We start from the raw sequence: 16,843 nt of genomic DNA on the forward strand, positions 1-16,843 counted from the left end.
TGTGGCAGGGAGATGAAGAATCTGATACTGGTATTAACAGAGGCGAGGACGGTGCATCAGATAGGGAAACCTGCGATAGCGACACCGAAAATTTGGAATAAATTGCGTACCGGTAAGTCCGCATTTCACAACAAAGCGATAATTTTTTGCAAGTGTAATATTTTAACTTTAATACTCAAATTAATGACAATTAACTTAAATTCACAATTAAGTATTTATTTTCCACCTAGTCGATACAATGATTGCTTAAGGCAATTTTTAATGGTCAAAAGTGGTACATGTTTCGTATATTATCAACATCTTCAGCCACATAACACTGTTTAGATGAAAAATGTATAAAATTGACAAAGTAATGCTTTAGAGGAAGTGTCCTTAAAATTAACATAAGATTGACAAGATTAAAACAAATAACTCAAGAGAAAATATATAAATTATTTCTACAATAGAAAGCAGTCGTCAAGGAAACACTTGTACAATATTCCATAGAGAAATTGTCCTAATAAATATTCTTTTCTTAATAATTCATGAAAAAAGATCAATTTATAAATTAAAAAATTATACAATTTATAAGTAATTATCGAAATGAAGAAATCCTGATATCACAGTGCGGCTCTTATTATTAATGTAGATGAAGATATAACTAATTCCTAGTTGTCAAATCTTATTAAGCCTGCTTTCCTTTGGAACAGTAACTCCTGTCATTCTTTCACAGTTTTGCGCCGGGTGTAATATTGATGATGCGTTCGTCCTTGCTCTTGCACCTGAGGAGGTGGAGGAGCGGGGGATATAGGTGTGTCAAGAACTTCCTTGCTGTCACCTATAGCTTCAACTGAGGAGGAATAAGTTGTAGGGCTATCTGTAGGAGGAGAAATTCCAATTCTTTTTTCGTGATCCTTCTCAAGCATTTTCAAATATACTAGAATTTGATAATATAATGGATTCTTATATTCTACAGCTTCATTAAGGTTATCATTTTTCTTTACAAGTTGGTCTAGATGAATGTACAGGTCTTCATATGTGTTCATTAAGCTGCCCTTTTTTAACTTTTTTATGATGGTCAGGTCTTGTTCTATGTTGGTAAATTTATGACCTGTGGCAGTCATGTGTGATCCCATTGCTGAGAATCTTCTATATTTTTCAGCATTCACATGTTCCAAATATCTAACTTTAAAATTGCGGCCAGATTGTCCTATGTATGTATTCTTACATTCAAAGCATGTGAGTTTATATATTCCGGAATCAAAAAATTTATCTTTTTCCGAGAGATTTATTGTATCATGGTTGAAAATACTATGTTTCATGTTGTTATTGGTGGAAAATGCAATTTTAAATTTTTTTCTCTTAAATAAATTTGTTATTACATGAATGTTTGGATTATTATATGTGAACTTGATATATTTTTCAGTTTTACTATGTTCAACTGCTAATTTAGATTGTTGCTTCTCCGAAAATTTATTAATTATTTTATCAATCATGTTATTGTTGAAACCATTCAAGAGGGCTTGTTGTCGGATAAACAACAGTTCTTTATTCCTTTCAGATTTGGATAAAGGAATACTAAACGCTCTGTTAACGTAACTATAATATGCTGATCTTTTCTGTGCCTCAGGGTGTAACGAGTTGTTCTTGATAGTGGTCAGTGTGAAAGTGGATTTTCTGTGTATTTTGAAAGAAAATCCTTTTTCTTCTCTTGTTGTGACTATGTCCAGAAAATTCAGTGATCTTTCAACTTCTTCTTCTACAGTGAATTTTATATTGGAATCCAAATTATTCAGTATATTTAAAACTTTATTGCTATCGGTGAGTCTGTTATCTATTATAGCGTAAACATCGTCCACATAACGTGTCCAAAACATCACGTATTCAGAGGGATCTTAAAAAAAAAAAAAAAAAAAAAAAAAAAAAAATTAAAAAGCACGTCTTTTTTGTTTAATGAACATGATGTGCAAACATTAATAAATATGAACCCTAGACTCCCAACTGCGAGAGCACTACCGAAATTACATAAACAGGGAGAACCGATTAGACCTATCATAAATTTCAAAAATAGCCCCATTTTCAAAACTTCTAGATTTATACATAATTTCTTATCAAGTAAATATGTATTTCATTGTAAAACACCCATCAAAAACACGTTATGTGGACGATGTTTACGCTATAATAGATAACAGACTCACCGATAGCAATAAAGTTTTAAATATACTGAATAATTTGGATTCCAATATAAAATTCACTGTAGAAGAAGAAGTTGAAAGATCACTGAATTTTCTGGACATAGTCACAACAAGAGAAGAAAAAGGATTTTCTTTCAAAATACACAGAAAATCCACTTTCACACTGACCACTATCAAGAACAACTCGTTACACCCTGAGGCACAGAAAAGATCAGCATATTATAGTTACGTTAACAGAGCGTTTAGTATTCCTTTATCCAAATCTGAAAGGAATAAAGAACTGTTGTTTATCCGACAACAAGCCCTCTTGAATGGTTTCAACAATAACATGATTGATAAAATAATTAATAAATTTTCGGAGAAGCAACAATCTAAATTAGCAGTTGAACATAGTAAAACTGAAAAATATATCAAGTTCACATATAATAATCCAAACATTCATGTAATAACAAATTTATTTAAGAGAAAAAAATTTAAAATTGCATTTTCCACCAATAACAACATGAAACATAGTATTTTCAACCATGATACAATAAATCTCTCGGAAAAAGATAAATTTTTTGATTCCGGAATATATAAACTCACATGCTTTGAATGTAAGAATACATACATAGGACAATCTGGCCGCAATTTTAAAGTTAGATATTTGGAACATGTGAATGCTGAAAAATATAGAAGATTCTCAGCAATGGGATCACACATGACTGCCACAGGTCATAAATTTACCAACATAGAACAAGACCTGACCATCATAAAAAAGTTAAAAAAGGGCAGCTTAATGAACACATATGAAGACCTGTACATTCATCTAGACCAACTTGTAAAGAAAAATGATAACCTTAATGAAGCTGTAGAATATAAGAATCCATTATATTATCAAATTCTAGTATATTTGAAAATGCTTGAGAAGGATCACGAAAAAAGAATTGGAATTTCTCCTCCTACAGATAGCCCTACAACTTATTCCTCCTCAGTTGAAGCTATAGGTGACAGCAAGGAAGTTCTTGACACACCTATATCCCCCGCTCCTCCACCTCCTCAGGTGCAAGAGCAAGGACGAACGCATCATCAATATTACACCCGGCGCAAAACTGTGAAAGAATGACAGGAGTTACTGTTCCAAAGGAAAGCAGGCTTAATAAGATTTGACAACTAGGAATTAGTTATATCTTCATCTACATTAATAATAAGAGCCGCACTGTGATATCAGGATTTCTTCATTTCGATAATTACTTATAAATTGTATAATTTTTTAATTTATAAATTGATCTTTTTTCATGAATTATTAAGAAAAGAATATTTATTAGGACAATTTCTCTATGGAATATTGTACAAGTGTTTCCTTGACGACTGCTTTCTATTGTAGAAATAATTTATATATTTTCTCTTGAGTTATTTGTTTTAATCTTGTCAATCTTATGTTAATTTTAAGGACACTTCCTCTAAAGCATTACTTTGTCAATTTTATACATTTTTCATCTAAACAGTGTTATGTGGCTGAAGATGTTGATAATATACGAAACATGTACCACTTTTGACCATTAAAAATTGCCTTAAGCAATCATTGTATCGACTAGGTGGAAAATAAATACTTAATTGTGAATCTATTGAAGTGCGATACGGACCATGAAGCTGATTTTATGTAATTAACTTAATACGTTAATTTTTATTTTCAGGTTGGAAAAACGTTCACCGAATTGTTGCGAAAAATTATGAATTTTGTTTTAGACTATTTTAATTATTTTGATGTATAAACGCGAGTATTACGTGCATCTTTAATTTGTATCAAATACAATTTAGTTATAAATACATTTTTTGAGTAATACAAATACTGGTATTAAATATTCATCATATAATGGTCGCACCCTACAATTTTTTCGAAATTTTTTGTATAAAAAGTGCGACGATTATGCCGTGAAATACGGTACATCTTTTGTAATATATTATTGAATAACTATAGAAAAGTTATCGCAGACTAACTCATGGCTAAGAAGCAGAAATCCTCAAGTAAGGATAGCCATAAATTGGTAAAGAAAAGAAAAATTGATAAACTGAAACCTTAAGAATTGTTAGATAACTTTTTTTTTTGCTACTTGTTTTACGTCGCACCGACACAGATAGGTCTTACGGCGATTATGGGAGAGGAAAGGGCTAGGAGTGGGAAGGAAGCGGCCGTGGCCTTAATTAAGGTACAGCCCCAGCATTTGCCTGGTGTGAAAATGGGAAACCACGGAAAACCATTTTCAGGGCTGCTGACAGTGGGGTTCGAACCTACTATTTCTCGAATACTGGATACTGGCCGCACTTAAGCGACTGCAGCTATCGAGCTCGGTAGATAACTTTTAAGCTGAAGCCAAATTTCTAAGAAAGGTTCCAGACTATTGTTGTGAATTGCTATCATATATTTGCCTAGTAATATTAAAACTATTTTTATACGTATTATGGGTTTTAATCTTTTACTGTTCTGTTAGAAATGACAGATGTCAGCTTAATTTTACGTAAAGAAATGTACATAAATTGTCTCGCCAGTTCCCCCACCGCATAAAACTCGTGTAGTGCACAAGCCTAAATAAAACCACAATTGAAGGCGTGTTCAGTTATATCGCTAAGGTTCAATAAATGAACAATATCGTGGAGACGGTGAGAGCGGGCCGTTCACTGCCAAGCTGAACGCCAGCCACTCTCATGACGTCACGGTCCGAGCCTTGTGGCCTGTCTATCTAGTGCGGTCTTGGTTCACTGCAGTACCACAAGTGTGACCAATCTGTTGAAATTTTTTGGCGATTAGAAACTGACAAGGAATTTAGCTGTGTGCTAATTGCTTTTAAGCTAAATGTTTCTTGTGGAGTAATATCCTATTCAAAGGCAGAAACACGCTATCGTCATGTTCCATGAGCTTACGTGTATGGTGTCGCAATCTAACTTGTCCAGCAGTTCCTTGCTGGAATAAGGTATTTTAAACCTGCTACCAGTTTGTTTCGGCACTGCCTTCGTGATGTACAGGCTGTACCGTAGAAAGCGCGCCAAGCACGTCAGCTGATCGATTAGGGCGGCTAAACGAATGTTACGAGTTGTATTTGCGAATGTAATACATAGTGATTGAGAGGATTCTTTGGATAATTGGGGCTGTTGAAAGACAGACCTTTAGTTTAAAATGTACAGATTGCTGCCTGTTCTTCACTTAGGCATTTACGTAAACAGCTCTTATTGAGATAATGAGACTTCATCGTTTAGGGACGTAATGCCTCTTGTGGAATGTATTTGAACTGTTATTGCATAGCACGTTTTTGTGGAAATGTAATGTGTTGCAAAATTAAATCTGTCACAATGCCAAGAAGTTGTGTGCACCATGAAGAAAATCCTAACCGAAAATGCAACTATTACGAGTTTCATTTTTCCAAGCTGATGGAGAGTTCTTCTTCTTATAGGTATAGATTTATAGCAGTGCGTTTTACTGTTGATACACAACAAATCTAGAAGTGACATAGATGATTAGTAACCAAGTGTGTTATTTCTTGGACTAGGAACGCGCAAAACCGGTTCTAAAAATGTAGAACTAAATCCAACCTTCTATTAAATGATTTTGGCATTATTATCATTGCTAGTAGAGAGGTGTAAGAAGCAATGCTGCACTGCATTCATCATCATCATCTGTGGCAAAGCATTATTATTTTGTATGTCTACCTAGACCTAACTTACGGGACATGATGTTTATGATCTCACCTGTTAACATTTGGGAACATTTCTTAACTATAAGGCACAGTCGTATCGTGTGCTTCAACTGCGCGGTTCGGACGGAGGAAACTGTTCGCCTCTTTGCATGACAATACGACCTGTACATCACGAAGGCAGTGGTTCCGGCAAAAGAAAGAAAAATATATCTACTACACTATTTGGAGATCCTGTGTTTGAAACTCAACGTCTAATATTATATGACCTTATATCACTAAAATGAGCAAAATATGCTAAATGGGTCATTCACACTTACTTCTCATATTTCAGGTAAAATGAGCTGAGGAGAGAAATGTGACTTTTCCTTAACTTCCAAACTTTTCTAAACCACCACCTTCTCTACTCTGCTGGTGGTTGCTGTCAGCAGGACTGTCACAGTGAGCAGGGAGGATGTGATAACCTACAATGTCCTATATCTCCAGTAGATGGCACTAGGTACTACTGCTGCTAGAAAAATGTTTTCCATACCTATTTCCAGCTTGAGAAATTCTTTCATTGAATCCTTAAATTGCTTGTTGTTAAATAAATGGAATGCATACAATTTCTGGATTTCATGCACGTTCTTCTTTTTCTCCTCATCAGATTCCTTTGAGATATTCTGTAAACAAAGAAAAGAGATGAGTATAGTTACAACAATGTGAGTGAAGAGGTAAACCCTGACATCTCAAGCACTGTAACAAATGAGTACCAGAACTCAGAGCTCAACAGAGTTTTGACAATTTGTGATCTATATTTGGCAGATTGCAAGGAAAGTAGAACACTTTCATCAGTAAAGCAGGGAGAATTTACGGTTTTGATACAAAACATACTGATAAGTGCAACATGACATTGGCGGACCAACAAAGAAAAGTTTATGAATGCAGGCACATCAGATAAAGCATTTGGAGGACCAAAGACAAGAAAATGAATTTAACAGGCTTTTTTTACTGTATTTGTAGAAGAGAAACTGAACTGGGATTAACAAATGCATCATGAAATTATTAGAATGTAAGCACTGGACAATGCAGGTGAGTTAAAAGTTACCATAAATGAATTTAAGGCAAGCCTGGGGTGCTATAAACTAGTGATGTGTCGTTCATGGCTGTATTTATGACATCATACTAATACTGCACAATGCCTACCGGTAGATAATGCTGATAAATTTGGTTGCCTGTTAGCAGCATACAATAAAAATGACAAAAGACCATGTAATTTTTACATACATACGCCTTCATTATAGACCGTTATGCCTATCGGCAAGAAACACATTGAGAGACAGATGAAGAAATTGGACAACAGTCTCCAAAATGACTATACTCTTGCTAATTCACTCAGTCAAGGAGAAACTGAGTAAAAGCAAGTCTTTTACAGTAAAAAAAGTGGACTACCTCAAGGGTCTGTATTAGCCCCACTACTTTTCAACTCGTACACCAGTGAAATGCCTGACACCATCAGCAAGAAATTCTGCTATGCTGATGACTTAGCCATCGCTGTACAAACTGTCACATTAGAAGAGGGGGAAAGCATTCTCTCCAATGACTTGGAAACCTTGAATGTATACTACATGAAGTGGAGACTTCGCCCAAATCCGACTAAGACAGAAGTATGCTCATTCCATCTGTATAACCAAATAGCTCACCAAAAGCTCAACGTTGTGTTCTGCCAAAAAAGAATTAAATTTCTACCCCAAGTACCTTGGCATCACCTTAGACCATTCTTTAACATACAAAAAACACCTGGAAAATACAAGTCAGAAACTCAAGTCAAGAAACAACATCATGGAGAAACTAGCTGGTATGACATGGGGAGCTGATGCATCCACACTACGCACTACTGCCCTCACCATGGTTTATCCAGTGACTGAATATTGTGGCCCGGTGTGGCATCGTAGCGCTAATACTAGGAAGATCGACATCCATTTGAACGAATGTATGAGAACCTAACCGCAAGGCCAACTCGCCTGGTAAACCCCTGTAAGTACCCTAAACCAAGAACTCATTCTAGCATCAATTCTCACTGCAGTCCAATTGTCAACATAAATGCCTTTGATTAAGTTTAATAATCTACCCTTAATCCTGTAGTCCCCGCAGTAAGGCGAACATCTTTTCCCTTGGTACTTTGTCATGTGCTTCCTCTAGATCTACGAAACAGAAAACATAACTGCCTATTCCTCTTGTAGAATTTTTCAATTACCTGGCGCACGCTGAAAATCTCATCCTGACAACCCTCTGCAGCCATACTGAAACCATACTGGTTTTCATTCAACCACTGACTGCAACCTTCCTTCCATGATTCCAGTGAAAAATTTGCTTGGTATACATATCAATGAGATACCTTGATAGTTGATGTAATCCTTCCTGTTCCCTTGCTTATAGACAAGTGTAAATGCTGCATATGACCATTCAGAAGGTATCTTACTAACGCTCCGTTCTAATCTTATTTCTCTATGAAACCATTTCATCCCTGCCTTCCCACTATACATCATCATTTCAGGTCTAATTTCATGTAGTCCTGCTGCTTTATGAAAATGGAGTTTAATTACCATCCCTTGCACTTCAAAAAGCATAATTTTGCCAAGATCATTGTCCTCCCCATGAGCTTGGTTGTTCGTAACGTCACCAAGAAAATTTCCTTTTACAATGAGAAGATTTTCAAAATATTCCTTCCACCTGTCCAGTAATTCCCTGGGATTTATTCACCTGAATGACCCAAAACACTATTCACTTTCTGTTTCCACCCTAAGATTCCTTTTTACTGTCCAGAAAGGTTTCCTTGCTGCTTGATCTAGCCTTACCAGGTCATTACTAAAATTTTCCCATAACTTCTTTTTCGATTCAACAACTATTTGTTTTGTTCTGTTTCTTTCCTTACATAAATGCCATTTCCATCAGTCCTTGTTTGGAGCCATTTCTGATACACCTTCTTTTCACTTAATAATTCCACCAAGATGTTCGCTTTTTCCCATCTTTACAGACAGTTGTTCCTAGGCATTCCCTTGCTGTTTCTACTACAGCATCCCTGTATGCCACCAATTCTCTTTCTATATCCTGAACCTGCTTACTGTCCAGTGTTCAGAACTTCTCACTAATCATATCCATGTACTTTTTCCTAATTTCTTAGTCCTAGAGATTTTCTACACTTATTTGACTGCAGACAGATTTCACTTTCTCTACCGTATATTGAGAGATACTTAGTTCTCTACAGACCAGATAGTGGTCTGTATCATTGAAAAATCCAGGAACCTGCACATTCCTCACAGATTTCCTCAATTCAAAGCCGGTATGTTATGGATCTGATGCCCCTACCCTCCCTTGTGTAGTGGTGAATAGCCTTACGCTTGAAGCCATTACTAGCACAGAAGTCCAGCAAACGCTTCCCATTTCCATTAGCTTCCATACCTTCCTGACATTTACCAATCACCCTTTCGTATCCATCAGATCTATTTCCAACTCTCGCATTGAAAATCGCCCATTAGCACTATCCTATCCTTAGTGTCGACCCAGACAACAATGTCACTCAATCCTTCATAAAACTAGTCCTCTTCCTCGTTATCTCGCCTTATCCGAATATCGTTTACTCCTAGCACATCCTGATGCATCCTCTTTGCTGACTCACCGAGTTTTACTTTCTTTCTTCCATAAGTCCCATTAATATTGATAGCTCCCCATCGAATTCCATTTCGTTCGCCAAGTTGTTTCCAAGGAGACCCTCGTTTGTAAAATAGGTCCGAGGCTTGTTTAAAATATTCTGAGTGTGCTCGCTGAAACCTCTGTGAAGCAGGATGCTACCCTACTTACACATAGTTCAAGTGAGGATCTCTCCTCTAACGGGTTATGGACCACCGGTGAATTGTATAGTCCTAGCCGCCTGAGCACAAGGAGAGCCAAGACTCAGAATATGTGCGAGATGCCCACTCCCATCCATAACAACTGGTATCCTGACTCTCAGGACCACTTACTAGGCCACTCGGCCATTACCCATGGTTCACGAACTAGACGCGCTACAGTAACCCACGCTGTGAACCATCACATTATTTTGTTCTTTGGATATGTAGTCATTTCATTCAGTACTTAACTCTTCTTCTAAATACCTGTCAAAAATTCAGGATGTCTCATATTTGGGGCAATATGGTAATTAAGAACCAACTTTTCTTTGCTTATAAGATTCATGTAACCTAACAACAATTAAAAAGTGAGCATTAACGAAGGATGGATGATGATGATGATGATGCTTGTTGTTTAAAGGGGCCTAACATCTAGGTCATCGGCCGATAATAGTACGAAATGTAATGACAATTTAAAAGTTCAAAATCATCCACTGACCAGAATAAAAAATGTGATGAATGAATGGATGGATCAGTGGATCCAACCCAGAAACTGTTATATTACTGACCAAGGGACTGCTTCTAAAACACAATCCTGAATCAAGGATGCTCGTTGTTAAAGGGGTCCAAAATCCAGGTCAACGGTCCCTCGTAATAGTACTTATCGCTAGTAAAGTAGAGCTATGGTATTTGTCATGTTGCGGTACTAATCAAAAGTAGCGTAGACTCACGGTGTTCCACACATTATGGTACTACCTAGAAGTATTGTGCATCGCACAGGTAACGCAGACCTATGGTGTTTCTCACACAATGGCACCACTCATAGGTGTACTAATCATGGGTACTGGAAACCCACAGTGAACCACTTTCTCCTGCTACTAATCACAAACGTAGCGGTGCTACTCGCAAGTAAAGGTGACCCATGGTGTTCCCCGTGTGATGGTACTAATCAAAAGTAGTTTCATGGTTCTAATACAATCATCTGTTAGTCGCCCCTTTTAGTTGCCTCTTACGACAGGCAGAGGATACCGGAGGTGTATTCTTCGTCTGGGTCCCCACCCACAGGGGGTAATGAAGGTTTTGCTGTAGATATTTCAAAAGTAATAAATTGTAGGATACAACTGTTAGCAGCAAAGATAGTTCAAAGTTATTATATTATAAGCAATCAACAAGTGATGGATCAAGTCATCCACACGGTGTTTCAAAATGGCAGGGTTAGATTGCCCATACAGAAAGGTTACACAAACATTTCTGAGACATCAGTCTCTCCTTCAAGGGATGTGCTTCAAGCACAGCGGTATTTCAGACTGTGTATGATCATTTGATTAGCCTCGAGATGCAGGTCCTACAACACCATAACGCAGTTTGGCAGTAGGAGAGAGAGATTCACTTGCTTGCTATCAACTGACTGCATCATATCAGCAAATGACATTCCAGCTTACAATATTTGAGAGACTGATAATTATGAAATTTGGACCACATGTTTATGTAACCTTGTTGCTCCCCTGCACGTGACAAATCCAACACAGCAACGATGCCGTACATTTCTAAAAGACCCTGCACAGAAAGACAGGAAGGGAAAGCTGAGAAGAAATGGAAGCAGATGAAACACAGCGTGTACTGTTATACCAACCGTAAGTTTGAGAGCCAGCTGGAACTGACGTTCTTGAAGCAGGACGTGAATCTGGCGATCCAACGGTACCGACTGTAAACACCACACGTGCGTTGCCGAGGCCACGTACACGCGGCCCTGTCGTTCGCACCGACAAACGAGGCGTGGCTTCGGTACGGGCAAAGTCTGCACGAACAACTGCGGCTCGATGGTGCGGATCTCCACGCAATCCGATAATATGGCCACTAAGTATGGTTCGTCGTACGCTGGTGACAAGAGATAATAGTCCAATCAACGCTCACAACACAAGACAGAGAGAGATACATGAGAAACAGAGTTCCAATTATATAACAGTTTTCTACAAGAAGAAGAAATGTACATATTATCTTTTGCAATTTTCTTTCAATATTTTCATTCTACACAAAGAGTCATACATATAATTTTATACAATTATATTTTGTAAAAGATAACTCGTACAAAATATATTTCCAAAAATTCTTGAGTCAACACAAAAAACACAGAAATTAATTTTCAAACTTTGAATTGAAATACTTCTATATATATTCTTTATAGACTGTCATACCTTTTGGCATTCAGGCTATAAGCCTCCATGGATTAAATAAATGCCTCCACAATTTTTTTAAGACTCAAGGGTATAATTTTTACAGTAAGATACGAGTTCTATATTTTGTTCATGCTAGAAAAAAATGAAAAATTACAGCAAAAATGTAAAAATTTAACATCATTTTCACACAAATGTACCTTTAATTTTTACAGCTTTAAAATATGTTTATTTTAACACATTACATAAAATGTTTTATAGCCCGCGTGGTGGCCATGATGGTTAAGGACAGAAGTCTTAAACGGTCTTACACCGTACTTAGATGGTTTGAGTCCCGTTGGTCACCATCAGAATGTTGGCCGGAGGTGGTGGCATACAATTTCTAATCACTAGACTGCATGCCGAAAGCCAGGATTCAATTCCAAACCCCTCCACAGTGCTCATAAGGAGCGAGGGCATATGGCACTGTTGAGGGTGATTCGATCGTCAAATGGGGACGTACAGCCTCGAGCAGACCCCTTGGTGCTATGTGCCAGCATAAGGTTTCACCCTCTCCCTTCCTAGCATCATACACAGCATCACGTCATTCATTTCATCTCATTAACTCTTCTAACGAGGTCGATGACCAGGTCGTAAAAGCTCGCCGTGAAGATTCGTGTCACTTCGTACTCGACCCTGCAGAGAAAGGCAAACTGTTACTCGTTTCATGAGATTTTCTAACTCAGTCTGCAGGTTCAAGTACACCAACTATACAGTATTTTTTAACATTTTGCATACCATACTTTACAATTTGCATCCCTTGACCGGGCAGATCCATATCACGTTTCACTATAAAATCCTTCACGTCTTTCGACCAGTGGCATGCACTGAACTGAATATTGTATTTACATTTTCTTATTATTCTTTAGAATACTAAATTGCAAACAGCTAAGTCAAGCCCACACTCTACAGTAACCTGGATTTCTTTGCCGGAGCAAAAGAGACCTACCCCAGCAAAATTCAAGTCGCTGTGTTGATGCGAGCGCTTGAAGCCTCTATGTTCTGGGGGCATGTGGATCACGCTCGAGATTCACAGCATCTTACGGCAACAGGCCGGCTAGCTTGAGTAAGATGTTAGTTGTATTATTTAACACTCGAAGTGTTCAGCGCCACAAGAAAACTAGCCACTTGCACATCATCTTGTTAATAAAAATAGAGCTATTTTGTGAAATCAATTGTAATTTAAGTATATATTTTATTTGGGATTTTGGCATGTATATAGTTTAGGGATTATTCATTGATGGCACAGAGGTTGGCCAGCATGAACACGAAGTTGTGCACCCGCAGGTTTGCCTGTAATGGCGGTAGGGACTATGTTGTTCTTGTGTTATTGGTCAAGTTTTTAAGAGTTCTATGGCATTCTTTGAGAATTTAATAGTGTCATTTGTCACAAGGAATACTTTCCCACATCTGTCGTTGCTGTACCTACACTCAGTAAATGAGTGGAACTGTGAAATATCGTCCAACTTTTGCTCACGGAGTTTAAATTAGGATTTCATGACTGTACGATAATGATGAGTCACTGGGAAATTGTAAGTACATTCTTTAAAATCTGCTGTAGCTTATGTTATGATGCTGCCGTAAATATATATATTTTTCTTTTGTGGAGCTGGGGTAATGAACGCCACTGCTTTTGACGTTACTGAAACAGTAACTCGTTGAAAGAGAAAGAAATGTATGGTAGATGTGCTCTCTTATCAGCTCAGTCTCCCTCTGCTACCTTCATGTTGACCACATGACTCACCAGTGAAGCTGGTTTATGAATACAAGTTCATTCCTAACTTAGCCTTTTGAGTACCCTCCTGCCATTGTTTGCACCTGTCTCCCGTAGGAAAAAGTTAGTCTGTAAATGAACAGAGCTCCTTACAGAATAGTGCTCATATCACTCTGGAGAACACGCCTTCTAAAATACCTGAAATGATCCACTTGTTTTGACATGAAAATGAATAACTTTTTATCTTACATTTCTGCACTAACAGACAGGTCTTTATGGCCACACGGCTAGGAGTACAGCCCCAGCATTTGCCTGGATGATAATGGTGATGACTGTTGTTTAAAGGGGCTCAACAGCTAGGTCATCAGCTCCTAGTGGTACGAGGCAAACAAAACAAAAATTAAAACTTCAAAATGTATCCATTGACCAGAATCTAAAATGAATGATAAAAAAATGATCATGAAACAAAAACAATCAAAGGATCCTACTCACAATGTTTTAATTACTGGGATCATTACTAATTATCTAATAGTGCTAATGTAGACCCATGGTATGTCACACACAATGGCACCTCTCACAGGTTACCTGGTGTTTCACACATACGGGTACTGCACAGAAGCAACACAGACCTGTGGCGTTCCTAACTTAGTGGAACTAATCACAGGCCACGTATACTCATGGTGTTCCTCACTTAGTGGAACAAATCACAGGCCATGTGTACTCTTGGTGTTCCACACTTAGTGGAACTAATCATAGGCCACGTATACTTTCCTCACTTAGTGGAACTAATCACAGGCCACGTACAGGCCGGTACGGCAACAATTTATGACATGAATGATCAGAAATTGAATTCTATATAACTTTTGTTATGTAGTATTTTTTGATAGGATCACTAATAATATAAATATTTGAGAATTCAATTTGTGCCTTCCCCTAAACTACCATTTCACTCAGCGTGAGTAAAGTGATTTATAGCCTAAGATTGTAGTGGCTCACCCCCCAATTTCACATACCAAGTTTCATTAAAATTCTCTTCAGTCGTTTTCTCGTGATGCGTGTACATACATGCAGACAGACAGACAGACAGACCGACAGAAATTACGGAAAAGTAAAAAGTGCATTTTCTTGTTACTATGGACATGACCAATACAGAAATACCATTCTTTTCAAATTCTGAAGAATGTACAGACAAAACTCTTATTTTATATATATAGATTTCAAAAAACAAACATGTGGAGAGAAAGATACCAACAATGTAACCTGTCAATGATTGGATATTTTATGAATTTTGGGAGAGTAATAGCAATCATTTAAGAGAACTGTGTCTAGTAGCAGTATTTGTTACTATAGAACAGTTCAGAAGATCAGAACATACAAAATCAACCAATAGTGTCAGGAATGAAAGTGTAAGGAACAGATTGAAATATTCTATGGGTGGAGCATCAGGTTGAGGTAGGCCTACATGTTTTCGCCCTGGGATTTGATAAAAATGGTGGGGATGGACAACGTTACTTTCAGGGAATATGCTTTCAGTCCAACAATCATCTAATTCACTGTCACTGTCATTTTCGTTAGCAATGTCACTATAACACTTTGACATTGCACGAAATGTTGTAAGCCCATTAGCCAATGGCACGACACCATCATTCTCTGGTGCACTATCTGAAACCAAAAAACATCATAATCATCACTTTCACTATAATTAGAGTAGCTTACATCTTCAAAGCAACCCAAAATTTCCTCAATTTCTTCTCCCGAAATTGGCCTACGTGGCGACATGCCTTGTTTTGATAAATGTACTATTTACAACTTTACTACGACCTAAATAAATTGCGAAGTAACTATAACTACAGTAGAAATAATAACAAAATTAATATATTATGATAAATAACTCAAATGCGTCAATTAGAACATAAAATTATTGAAAACAAATCACAACACACGGACATAAACAAACAAGGAGGCTGCCTTATTGGATCATAGACGTCAAGCGCGCTCAGATCACACTCTCACGATTGACGAGTAAACGAGCAAAAATGAAGCTATGTTAGCGACTTCTAATGACATACGAAGGCATTACAAACATTCTACCTTCCTCCCACTTGATTTGTGGCGCAATCTAGCGCCTTGCTGCATAACTACACCACTTGTAAGAGGGAGCCGATCTAATCTGGATCCTGACATTTTTCGCACGGAATGTAAATGCTGATGCATCGGTATCCTGGTACTGTAAGAGTTAATAAGGAATCCTGGTACTCTAAGAGTTAATAAGGAAAAGAACTTAAATGACAGAAGTGAAATAAAAAATCCTTTACATGAACAATTGCCTAAACTTTTACAAACACTTAATCTAGAGGTAAGTAATTTTGCTAAAATTTTTATCCCCAAAACAACCAATAATCAGGTAACATTAATGAAAACAACCCCTCCCTGCACCTCCTCTAAACGCTCCCCTCTCAAAGCCACACCTACTAACATTGCTCCGCCCACCCCTACTGCCTCCCCCCAACCACTACCATCCCACCCGTACAACACAAGGAGCAGACGCGAAACAACAGGCAACTGTAGACAACACCAGACAGACAAGCAGTAATTGAAGGGGTAAGTGAAGTTTCCTTAAGTGCTCACTCAACTAGTAACACAACATTCGACACTGACATGAATCTTTTTTCTTGTTACAGACATGCCAACAAGTGAGCCTATTTAACAACTTGTAGCTACATTGTTGGTTGAATTACGTGCCTTTTAACTACACTCCATTCTAATTCATTGCTTCAAAGCTTTGGTCACTGATGTCAACAAATACATAATCAGCATCACGGTGTCAAATGAATACAAAAGTTCAAACTTTGTAAAGACTAAAGTTTAACCTGTCACATGTTACAATCAACAAGATGACAAAAACTTAGAATTTTATAGACTCTTATCCACAAAGGATAACAAATTTTTAGCCTAATCTCATGTTTTAAACTTTAAATATCTTTGACCTAAATAACAAGTTCTTAAGATTGAATGACAAGTCATTCTTCAAGATTTTAGACATACCAAATGTTTGTATATTTAAGAGCAAACTTATTCTACCATAATTTTAAATGAATGTATTTTTATCAACTTTTCCACTATTAAATTCTAGTTAATAAGGCACGCTACCAATGATTCTGCCTTCTATGATATTAGTAAAATGTATAAATAGTTTTTAGGTCATTAG

At 37.3% G+C, this 16,843-nt stretch overlaps 1 protein-coding gene across 1 annotated transcript in view; it reads right to left on the reverse strand.

Moving 5' to 3' along the window:
• The window catches only part of Vps39 (vacuolar protein sorting 39), a 219,032-nt gene that overhangs the window by 142,656 nt on the left and 59,533 nt on the right, over nt 1-16,843 (reverse strand). The window contains exons 6-7 of the mRNA XM_067155478.2: nt 11,342-11,586; nt 6,375-6,504 (exon numbers count right to left, since the gene is read on the reverse strand). Of these exons, the coding sequence (XP_067011579.1) occupies nt 6,375-6,504; nt 11,342-11,586 (375 nt within the window). The remainder of the gene's footprint in view (nt 1-6,374; nt 6,505-11,341; nt 11,587-16,843) is intronic.

This window comes from Anabrus simplex, chromosome 11 (genome assembly GCF_040414725.1).
Source record: "Anabrus simplex isolate iqAnaSimp1 chromosome 11, ASM4041472v1, whole genome shotgun sequence".
Classification (NCBI taxonomy): Eukaryota; Metazoa; Arthropoda; class Insecta; order Orthoptera; family Tettigoniidae; genus Anabrus; species Anabrus simplex.